This window comes from Pan paniscus, chromosome 9, assembly GCF_029289425.2.
Source record: "Pan paniscus chromosome 9, NHGRI_mPanPan1-v2.0_pri, whole genome shotgun sequence".
In the NCBI taxonomy this organism is placed as follows: Eukaryota; Metazoa; Chordata; class Mammalia; order Primates; family Hominidae; genus Pan; species Pan paniscus.
In genome coordinates, this window is record NC_073258.2 from 122,303,127 (window position 1) to 122,315,456 (window position 12,330).

General features: G+C 42.4%; 1 protein-coding gene across 1 annotated transcript in view; it reads left to right on the forward strand.

Moving 5' to 3' along the window:
- Positions 1-12,330, forward strand: part of SORL1 (sortilin related receptor 1) — a 180,368-nt gene that overhangs the window by 138,235 nt on the left and 29,803 nt on the right. The window contains exon 32 of the mRNA XM_003819971.5: positions 4,062-4,211. Coding sequence (XP_003820019.3) covers positions 4,062-4,211 — 150 coding nt within the window. The remainder of the gene's footprint in view (positions 1-4,061; positions 4,212-12,330) is intronic.

The window sequence follows — 12,330 nt, forward strand, 5'->3', positions numbered from 1 at the left end:
GTCCAACTAAAAGAAGGGTAAGCACTGCCATCTAGTGGCTAAACTCAAAGAGGCAGCTGAAGGTCTGTAGTCACCATATTGTTGGAGGTGGGGTAGACCTTGAAATCCCATTTCGTGTGTGCTCCTAACAGCAGGCGGAACAGAGGTGAGGATCCTGTGTTCTTTCCTAAGCAGGAGTCTACTTCAAACTCAGTTATAATAGGAGAACAAATAATTTTTTGCATGCTTTGCATGATCTTTTCCCTTCTTCTGTGAGCATGTTCTTTCTATTGCTTCCTTGTTTAAAAACAACAAAATCCCAAACTTTAGTGAACCTAAAGCATATAGGGATCTCCTGGGTTCCACCCAGAAATTCTGATTCTATGTTTTTTATAAAACATTATAAAAATGATGTTTTTACTAGGGTGGTCTTTTTGCCATATTGAGTTTCCTCTTGTTCTCCTGTCTAGAAGATCAATTTTTGACAATTTCTATTTTCCAGGCCCTCTATGAGCTGATTGCTCCTTGCCTCCCTGGATTCCTTACATCAGCCAAGCTAGATTCCTGATCTTCTTCAGATAGACTTGCTTCTTTCCTGCCTGTGCACCTGCAGCAAGGTTTTGCCCTCAGCAGGAACTCCTGTACCCTCAACCTTGTCTTCCCACTTTCCTTATCACTGAAACCCACCATCCCTCAGTGCAAACAGAAGCATGGATTTTATAGCAAAAGAGACCTTGATATATTCATATCATCAGAACTTCTCAAAATGTGATGCAAAGACCACCCTAATGGAATCGCCTGCGGTGTTTATAAAAAAATGTAGAATCAGAATTTCTGGGTGGAGCCCAGGAGATCCCCATATGATTCTTAGGTTCACAAAAGTTTGGGATTTCTGCTTTGAACAAGTAGGTTATTATTCTCCTTTCAAGCTCCACCTCTGTGGCGCTTTCACTGATTCCTTTAAATGATTTCCATCTCTTTTCCAGTCTCATTAAACTTACCCATTGACCTTTTGATTCTTAACTATGATCTGCCATATATTGCTTCCTAATTATTTCATGCGTGTTGATCTTTGCTTCCATAGCCATTGTGTGGATTTCCTGTTTGGGAATCATGCTGTCTACTGCTTTGAGTCCTGCTCTGTGTTTCCTACAATAATAGGCAAATAGTCAGTATCCCCTAAAATGCTTCTCAAATTAAAATGAATTGTAAAAGAGAAAACAAAACTTTGTGTCTGTCCTTTCCCCTCAAGGCCTACATATTTATTGAATAACTTGATTATCCTCTTCAAGTTGTTTTTGCTTATTGAAACTCTGACCAGGACATTAATAGACTCTAGCAAATTCTGACTAATCCAGTGAGCAGATCTCTGTTTATATATCCTGTTCAGCTTTTGTACTTTCTTTTTTGTGTGCAATGCTGGGACAAGTTTAAACTTATTGTTATCTGTAGCTCGTGGATCTTCTTTGTTTAGTGTAGAAGTCTCCTAACTGGCTTATCAACCTCATATTTCTCCCCCTTTCAGTTTTTCTTCTGATAAGGCCCATACTGATGAATGATCATGTCCTCCCCAGTATTGGAGCCCTCTGATGCCTCCCTTATTGTCCAGGGCATGATTTACCTTGGCCTGGCGTTCTCCCCCTTTTTATTTTTTATCACCTGTCTCCATGTACCTTGTGTTTCTGCAGAGTGGTTCTGAGATTTAGGGAAAGCCCCTTTGAAAATCCAATGAAAACTATAGAATATGCACAATATCCTGAAGTTAATAATTGCTTTTTTCATTTGTTTGCTTAGGTTGTTTTGTACCATTTGCCAATGCTTTCTGCCTTTCAATTGCCACTCAGGATAACTTTCCACAGGTCAACATGTCCAGGGATTTATCAAGTCCAGTTTTTCTCTTGGAGATACTCCTTCTAACAACTTGGATTCTCCTTTCGGGACAGATTGTTCTCTAGTCCTGCTGTGTGCCTGTTATCCAGGGACTTTCACTGCCTCCTTGGAATTCTCTTTGCCTTTCTCCCAGTTTAGATTCCTTGTTTCCTGGATCTTGTGTTTTGCTTTTTCTTGGTTTACTCCCTTGTTTGGGTGGAGTGCATCCTTCAGTAGCCTTGTCAGGTGAATATGATGACACAGTGGCCAAGGACACTGTGATGACAGCTCTCAGGTGTTTGTCTCTTGAATTTTGCTGCTCTGGTTTGTATTGGTTGCCCTGTATACCTGGGGCACAACTGCCTTTTAGGACGTTGCACCATCATCATCCTCAGGATTTGCTTTACCTCCATCTCCTGTTGGAACTCCTGTTTTCTGTGTCCCAGTTTTTCTCTTTTTAGTTTAATCCCATGTTTCAGTAGAGCACGTTTTCTGGAAAATGCCTGAGAAAATGTATGTGGGAGGCCTGTGTGAGGTCTTGCTTGTCTTAAAGTGTTTTAATTCTGTCTTCAGACTTAATTGATAGTTGGGCTGGGTTTGGCATGCTAGATTGTAAGTAATTTTCCTTCAGAGTTTTGAAGGTTTTGTTCCACTGCCTTCAAGCAGCTTTTCGGAAACCCAAAAGCCATTTTGATTCTGATTTTTTTTTTTTTTTTGTATGTAACCTGTTTTTAATCCTCTAGAAGCTTGTAGAATCTTCCCTTTGGCACCAGTGTTTTAAAATTTCACAATGATGTGCTTTGCTCTGAGACCCTTTCCATCCAACATAGCAGACACTTGCATGCTTTTTGATATGGAAGTTTATATATTTTAGTTCAAGGAATTTTTCTTGAAGTTTTTATTAATGATATTTCCCTCTCTGTTTTCTCTCATTTCCTGGAACTCTTGTCATTCATATATTGTCTCCTGATCTGGTCTTCTTCCTTATTTTTTTGTTTAATCTTTTATAGTTTTGAAAATTCCCTTCCCCCACCCCCCCAATTTTCTAGGAGATTTACTCAACTTTCTATTTCAACTCTTTGCTGAGTTTTTCATCTTTGTTGTCATGGTTTTAACTTTAAGAGCTTTTCCATTTTTACCACTGTCCCTTTTTATGGTATCCTGTTTTCTTTTTTTCTTGGATAAATAATATATTCTTTCTTTCTGAACATATTAAGGATATTTGTTTTTGAAGTTTTCTTCTTGCAAAGCCTCTATTTCCTCCAAATGGCCTTTTTGGGGGTTAGGGCTCTGTTTGGCTTTCTGCCTTTCATGTCAAAGCCTTTTCTCAGATAGTTCTTGGTTGCTGCTTGTATTTAAGGCTGGGGACTAAAGTGCTGGTAAGTAATTCTGAGCACATGGGTGGGCTTGTCAACTTCGAGGTTTGTGGCTGGGAACCATGAGGGAACTCTGAATCTTGGTTACTTCAGGGTTAGTCTCTGAAGCTGGTCATTTTCCCCAGAGAAGATTATTAGATCTCCTGCCTAGACAATAATTACCTTATTGCTAGGCTCCTCGGAGAAGAGGACTGGGACTTCCATATGTAGGTTTAATCCCCCTTTTATCAGTAGGATATACTTGCTGTCAACTACGCCTATCTAAACAACTCTCTGTTTTTACTTTCTCCAAGTAACAACCCTCCATTCTTCTATTGGGGTGACGTATGGGTTGGTTGCCTCGTGGGACTGACAGGAGGGGATATAAGGAATGTAGCTGCATCTTAAACATCATTCAGTCAGTTCCCTTATTTTAACTCCTTCTTCACTTCCAGTTAGGAGATAACAGTTTCTGAACTTTTGGAGGACTGTGTGTTGTTGATCTGATTGGTTCTGAGCTTTCTCCTGTGACGGCTTAGGGTAGGACGCAGCCTTCGCTGGCCTCTTTAGTCACATACCGCTATCTGTCTTCTTTCCAGCTCCCAAATCTCATTATCCATGTCCTCGTGGATTTAGGTCTTTGAAAACAATCTCTTGACTGTGGCTTTAGTGGGATCCTGTGGGGAAGCAACATTAGATGTCTGTATCTACTCTGCTGTCTATCCGGAACTCGCATTTGTCTTCAGGTTCCCATTGTAATTTCTAAAGCACTGTAATCTCCTAGCATATTGATTGGTTGCTGTTATTGGCCAGCTCCCTCAATACTAAAAAGTAAATTTTAAAAATCTTTTATTTTAGCAAACGTCACTGCTGCCTCCACTCCCACCCAACTTGGGCGATGTGACCGATTTGAGTTCGAATGCCACCAACCGAAGAAGTGTATTCCCAACTGGAAGCGCTGTGACGGCCACCAAGATTGCCAGGATGGCCGGGACGAGGCCAATTGCCGTGAGTAGTCAGAGAGCCCTTCACCCCCTGGGCACGTTTCTGCAGAGAGCACAGTTCCGGTGCTTCTGCTTCATTTCTGGATCAGCACACGCCTGTGTGTGAGTCTGTGTACTTGCGTAACCATGCTCTTACTGCATTCTCCACAAGCGCTTTGCCACGTGCACCCATACCATTGCGTTAGTCACCTTCTTTTTAATAAGTTGACTGCGTTTTAAATACCAGGAGCGTGTCCAATAAAAATACTTTCTGAATGACTAAGATAAATATTTTAAATAGGTTTCATAAGCATGTTTAACTCTTTAAAAACGCCCTTGGGGAAAGCCACAACTCTTCTGTATGTACATTCATTCTTCTGGAAGTATTTAGTGAGCACTTACTGGGCATAGAAGCTGTGTTATTAGAGGGTTTGCCTCTAGCACCCCATTAAGAAAATTCATTCTTAGTCCTTAGGGTAATTATGGTTGGTGAGATAGTGCGCCGAGCCACATGGGGAATAATCACAGGGCCATCTGAGCCCAGTGTGAGGTGATGCATGCATTCTCTACGGGTTTGGAGTTGGTGGGTCCTGGTGTTTGGTCCTCTGATGAACCCAGGGAGGATCTTTGCAGTGAGTGATGGAGGGAGACACTGGCTTCTGCAAGCGTTTATCCTCATGTGACCAGTCAGTGCTTTTCAGTCCCTGGCTGCACGCTAATGCCGCCGTTGGCTGGTCTGTCCTACTGTAGCAGACTTGGGAGGGCATGGCTGGACAGTGCTTATGCAGCCCCCCACCGGCCTGCCTCTCTGACGGTTGGGTGCTGCTCTGGCTCGGGGATCCCTGCTTTGCGGGCCTCCCCTCCATCCAGTCTCCTGCTGGCTGCAGACAGTAGATGTCCTAGCCAGTCACACTCCCTTCCTTGCCGGGATAAGGGCTTCGTCCATGCTTGCCTGATTCCTGTCCTGGTGAATGTAGAAGACGCCCCTCTCACTCTCTGCTGAGAGCCACCCTGCCGCCAAGCCCTAACCCTAAGCAGCAAACACCTCAGTTCCTCCACTTTGATCCCTGTTCTGGTCCCATTTTTTTTTAATCTTAAAATAATGACTTCCTCAACCAATGAAAAACTGAGCCTCACTTGGAATCCTACCAAGTCTTACCATTTAGAGATGGAATAGAATCTGAGGTGGAGGTTAGTCATCTCTTAATTCCTCTAATTCAGTATTTACAAAATTTATGGGACTTAGCAGGATTATGTGGAAGTGCTTATAAGAAATGTGAATTTGGTGATCTCACCTCAGACCACTGAATCAAGAGCAATGGTGGAGGAGATGCTCGGGAACCCAAGCCTTTTCACAGGTGCCCTGTCTGATTCTTAGCATGAGACAAGATTGGCAAATACTGCTCTGTCCTAAATAGTTCACCCAGTAAGGCTCAGGGGGAAAGGGAAGAGGGAGTCGGCTGTCCCTTCTCTGTCTGTAGCGTTGTTCTCCACAGGGTGCCCGACTGGGCTCTCCCTGGAGAGGCTTGGTTAAGAGGAAGGAGTGTGGATCCAGTAACATCTTCAGTTTGGTTGGACAAATTTTTGTTGATCATGCACAGCGTGGCAGGCATTGATCAGGTTTCTGGCAATACAAATTCTTTGTGTTTTTTTTCTGGCAGGCATTGATCAGGTTTCTGGCAATACAAATTCTTTGTGTTTTTTTGTTTTTTTTTTTTTCTTTTGAGATGTCATCTCGCTCTGTCGCCCAGGCTGGAGTGCAGGGGCGGGTGGGATCTCAGCTCACTGCAGCTTCTGCATTTCGAGCTCAAGTGATTCTCTTGCCTCAGCCTCCCGAGTAGCTGGGACTATAGGCATGCGCCACCCTGCCTGGCTAATTTTATGTTTTCAGTACAGACGGGTTTTGCCATGTTGGCCAGGCTGGTCTCGAACTCCTGACCTCAAGTGATCTGCCCACCTTGGCCTCCCAAAGTGCTGGGATTACAGGCCTGAGCCACCATGCCCGGTGACTGGCAATACAGATTCTAGTGGGAGGGACATCAAGTCAGCAGCTATCCTACAGTGTGGTGTAGGCAGTAGCAGAAGTTATCCAAGGAACTGGCATAGTTTGCAGGTGGGCCAGCTTCCTGGAGAGGTGGGGACAGGCCAGGAGAGGCAGCCCCATTGATGGTGCCTGGACAACGGTGGGACAAGATGGCAGATGACGGACATTCTAGACACAAGGGACAGCATGTATATTCCAAGGCTCAGAGGCATAAGAAAACAGACCTGTAGAGTGGCTGTGGGTGGGACAAAGGTGAGTGCAGAGAGGTAGGCATGAGGTAGATAGGGCGACCCCTGTGCTTGGAGTTTATTTTTCTGGTCCTAAGGAGCCCTTGAAGATTTCAGAGATGGGGTGTTTATATCTTAGATCACTTGGACTTCATCATGGGGGGAATGGGTTAGAAGAAGGCTGAGGTGAGATTGGAAGCCAGGTGCCCATTAGGAGGCTAATTTGATGGGACTGTGAAGATGAAAAAGGAAGAGTGACCTCTTTGTATATTGGAGGTACTATTAACAGCATCCAGTGAGTTTTTTTGGCTGTGGTAATAAGGAAAAAGGAAGAATGAGGGTTTTCCCCAGGATGACAGTGAAAGCTGATGCTACCAGCTATGCGGGGGTTACTGAGGATGAGGAGTCGCAGCTTTCCCTGGGTGGGGCTAGCACGATGGTGGGTTCACTGATTGACATCAGCATCTGAGGTAGTGCAAGTCATCCTGGAAGAAACTGAAAAGGGGAGGTCAGAAACCGGGGCATTCTTGTCTTCCTTTTCATTTTACTACATTAATTGTCCATGCAAGTGATCTTCGCTTGCCTGTTGCAATGAGTCTTTGCCAGTTTTCACACTTTTGTTGTTCCTTGTGATGATCTCTATGGTGATGGACTTCTGGAGACGAATTTCATTCTAGGCCTTGATGTGCTCTGACTTGAGAGAAAAATCATCTTGGCCAAGTCCTTAACTTGAAATATGAAGCTAATTTATTTCCACCATGCATAGGTTTTTCTCCTAACACTTGGCTTTTCGGAGGGGTCCCAGGACCCCCATCGTTGATGCGTCCTTTCCTCTCCAGGAATGTCACTTTTGCTTTTGTTTCGGCTGCCTGAAGGGTCTTTTCTTTGACTAAAAGTCAAGGAATTGGATAAGTTGCTACCTAGAGGTCTTTTTTTCAAGAAACACCCTTTGAGTCTTTCCAATTCTTCAATTTCCAAGGTAGGGTGATTTCTTTTTGTTTCGTTTATTTATTTATTTGTTTATTTTAGTTTAGGAAAATCATAAGGAATCTTTCATTACTAAACTATTCCTGTTGGAACTCAGATCCATTTTGGGGATGGAGTTCTCTCTGTCCAGAACATGCCACTTGTTATCTGGAACCCAAGAACCAAAAAGATTAAGATAATTTGATATCTCTTGATACTTGTGTATAAATCCATATAAATAAATAAATGAATCTATATAAATAAACCAAATAGGCCAGGCGCGGTGGCTCACGCCTGTAATCCCAGCACTTTGGGAGGCCAAGGCGGGTGGATCACCTAAGGTCGGGAGTTTGAGACCAGCCTGACGAATATGGAGAAACCCTGTCTCTACTAAAAATGTAAAATTAGCTGGGCATGGCGGCGCATGCCTGTAATCCTAGCTATTTGGGAGGCTGAGGCAGGAGAATCGCTTGAACCCGGGAGGCGGAGGTTGCAGTGAGCTGAGATCGGGCCATTGCACTCCAGCCTGGGCAACAAGAGCGAAACTGTCAAATAAATAAAAAAATAAACCAAATAAATTCAGATGGTGGGGGATATTTTAATCTCCTTGGTTAACATTTCCATATTACATCTCTTTCTCATTTCTTTGTCATGTCTTTCAGTTGTAAGGTTGAGCTTTGTCATTTACTTTCAAAGTTAATGCAAGTTTGCACAAATAAGTGTTTGGATTTGCTGATGGAGTTTGTCTTCAATATAATTAATTCTCCTGCTGTGTACTTTTTTTTTTTTTTTTGAAGTTCTTCGGTGTTTAGCAGGATGCGGCAGCCTTTGATAAGCCTTAAAAGATTCTTATTTCTCTTTCTGTCGCCTTATGCCTGTTTGCTTTCCTGCATTTTGGCTGTTTTGCTTTTCACTTTGCTTTATCATAAGTGGTCTTTTTCAGGCTGCTTCTGCTTTACTCTTTCTATTTGCTGTGGTAATATTTTCTGATGCTTTTTAAAGTGGCCCTATCTTCTTTACAAAGTCATTAATGACCAGATGAAAACTTGGAAGGCATGCCTGTCATACTTGCAAGTAATGCAGAGTTACCCAGATAGCTTATTTTCTGGCAAAACACTCAGGATTTACAAAGGGAAGCTAAACTTTGGTGGTGGGTTTTAATGTGCTATTCATTATTCTCAAGCAAATCATGTATTCGTTTCACTTAATTCTCAAAATAACTGCGATTTTGGTCTTACCTCCTTTGTGGAGATAGGAGAATTAAGGTCCCAAGAGGATCACCTAGCCAGTACCAGATTGGGTTATTTATTTAGGTTGAAAGCCATGTTGAAAGTTCTCATCAGGGAAGAATACACCAAAACTAACACAGATGAACTGAGTAGGGATTAGTGTACAATTCTACACTTACATTAAAGGAATGAACACTCCTAGAGTGTTAAACCAACAGGGACAGGTTGATCCCACACTCACCAAAATGACAGTAGGAACGTCTGAGGCGAATAAGCAACCACATAATAAGATGAACATTGGAGATAATTAAGAAAGAGAAAAGAAATGGGACCTCCCTCCTGGGTGATATTAATTCATTAATTGGCATTCTTTAAATCAGTGTTTTCAGCCTGTTTCCAATCTGGCTTATTCACAGGGATGTTGCCTGGTAAAGGGTCTTAAAATCAAGATGTGTTATATCCACGGTTTTTTTCCAACATTAATTTGATAACCTTATCTAAAAATGAAATGAGATTAGTGTGGTGCGATTCTTTTTAGAGAACCTGTCCCCTGAAGGCTACTAAGTTCTATTCTAAGTGCCTGTTAATCATCGGTTAATTATCAGTTTAAGAATTTTCAGAGTTAGTGACAACTTTATTCCCAGATTCTATTGTTTTTTTGTTTTAATTTAAGGCTTTTTTTTTATTATACTTTAAGTTTTAGGGTACATGTGCACATTGTGCAGGTTAGTTACATATGTATACATGTGCCATGCTGGTGTGCTGCACCCACTAACTCGTCATCTAACATTAGGTATATCTCCCAGTGCTATCCCTCCCCCCTCCCCCCACCCCACAACAGTCCCCAGAGTGTGATATTCCCCTTCCTGTGTCCATGTGATCTCATTGTTCAATTCCCACCTATGAGTGAGAATATGCGGTGTTTGGTTTTTTGTTCTCGCGATAGTTTACTGAGAATGATGATTTCCAATTTCATCCATGTCCCTACAAAGGACATGAACTCATCATTTTTTATGGCTGCATAGTATTCCATGGTGTATATGTGCCACATTTTCTTAATCCAGTCTATCATTGTTGGACATTTGGGTTGGTTCCAAGTCTTTGCTATTGTGAATAGTGCCGCAATAAACATACGTGTGCATGTGTCTTTATAGCAGCATGATTTATAGTCCTTTGGGTATATACCCAGTAATGGGATGGCTGGGTCAAATGGTATTTCCAGTTCCAGATCCCTGAGGAATCGCCACACTGACTTCCACAATGGTTGAACTAGTTTACAGTCCCACCAACAGTGTAAAAGTGTTCCTATTTCTCCACATCCTCTCCAGCTCCTGTTGTTTCCTGACTTTTTAATGATTTTTTTTTTTTTTTTTTTTAAGAAACAGGGTCTGGTTATGTTACCCAGGCTGGTCTCAGACTCCTGGACTCAAGCAATCCAGCCTCAGCCTCCCAAGTAGCTGGGATTATAGGTGCACACTACCGCACCCAGCTTACTTCCAGAGTCTAAAGCCCATGCTTTTTTGCTCTTAAAATTTTGAGACATACTTTATAAAGAAACCTCCAACGTCCTCAGCTCTACTGCTTAGCTGTTGTTTGATTATATTTGGGTACAATGACCACATTGTTACCCAGTAGAATACTTCTGTGATGGGGGTTTTGGTATTTTTCAAAATAATCCCCTCTGAGCATAGTCTCTCCCTGGGAATCCTATATAAAATGGCATAACCTGATCAGATTAATTTACTTGTTTGCAGTTTCTCTCAATAGAAGATAACTCCCTGAGGACAGGTCCTTCATCTGTTTTACATATCCCCATATTTTTAACATCTGGAGCAGTGCCCGAGTCATGGTAGGACCTCCATGAATGTTCACAGAATTCCATCTTGGGCTTCTGAGACTGTTACAGTAGTGGTTCTCAAACCTTTCTCTAATTCTTGAATACACGTTTATTTGTCATGAGCTTCCCCCCACCATGGCAAACCAATTTCAGCTCAGTATATAATAGAATTCTGAAATGCAATGATCTTCCTGGAGAATGGGGGATTATAGTTTGTGAAAAGCCTCATAAGTGGTTTTGATAGTTCCCTTCTCCTACTGACAATTTTTTTATCAGGATTGTTTTTTGATAAGTAGTGAACTGAAGTCTGTACCTCCATCCTGGAGACTCGTGCAAAGAAGTCTTAATTCTTCTTTCTCATGAAAACTCATCAGTGGAGAACACTTGTCAGAGTGGTCTGCATGTCTTCTCACCACCTCCCCCATCCTTGTATCTTTTCACCTCTAGGAAAATACCCCTGGATCCTTTATCCATTCCTCTTGACCATCCTGGTTGCTCTCATGGGAACATTATCCAGTTTCTCTACCTATATCTCAAAGTGTGGTTGTTTATGTTAGGAGGAAGGAGAAGAGGGAGGGGGTCGAGGTCAAGAGGTGACCCATGACCACATGTCTGGGTCTGAAGTGGGGCATATGAAGCTTCCTTGCTTAGGTCACAATGCTCATATCACCTTTAACATAACTTTGTTACTTGTGGGTACACTCTCTTTATTTCCTCAGGGCTTAGTTTCAGGACGGGACTATTATCATCCTTGCTTTAAAATTAAACTATAAACAAAATTCCTTCCATAGTTAGCTTGGCCTACGTGCAGAGATAGGCAGAGGCCGTTAACCTACAAGATGTCACCATGGGCAGGGGGCAGGGTGCGGGGAGCAGAATGGAGCCACTCATGTTCAGCCTCCTTTTGTCTGTTATAATTTCCCCATTTTCAAAGCCAGTGATGTTGCATGTCTCTCACCTTTCTTCTGTATTCTCTCTTTCTCTCACCACAACCAGAAAAGGGTCTCTGCTTTTAAGGACCCATGTCATTAGACAGAGCCCACCTGGATAATCCAGGCTGAACTCTCCTACCTCTGGGTCCTTAATCTAATCACACCTGCAAAGTTGCTTTGTTACATAAGGTAACATATTACAGGTTCCAGGGATTAGGATGTGGACGTCTTTGACTTGGAGGAGCAAGATTGATTTTAGACCCTCATCACTGGTGGGATAGGATTTCTGATGTAGCCCTTCCTTGTCCAGGACTGGGCAGGCAGGTGTGAATCTGTATAAGGAAGGCCTCAAGTTACTGTTCCTGGGCTCAACCAGCTACATAGCAGATTTGTACCACCCAGGTACACAGCCTGCATAGCAGATTTGCTGTCTACAGCCATTCTCACCTTTTCTCTTTTCAGGAGTATTTGCAATTATATGGTCATTGCTTTCTTTTTGGAGCCTCCCATGCAGTTTTAATCTACTTTCAGAACTGGAGAGCACATCACATTTTGGTCAATAGCCTAGACATACAGTTGCATAACCCTTAACTTACCAGTGCTCATTATTTGCATTATTTCATTTTCTGTTCAAGTACTTTGAAAAGCCAAACAACTTTAAATACTACATAAAGTATGCATGCCTCTTAATATTGTTGGGATTCATCTCACTGTTATTTCTGTTACTCAAACCAGAAATCAGCTCCTCTTTCTAGATTGCAAACTAATAATAGTAGCAGAATAATTAATAGTACTATAGAGCAATAGCTACAGTTTGTTGATGCCGGCCAGGAGCCAGGCAGTGTTCCAGGTGTGTGATCTCATTAGATCCTTGCAGACATGATAGTGATGGAATTGTTACTTCCATTT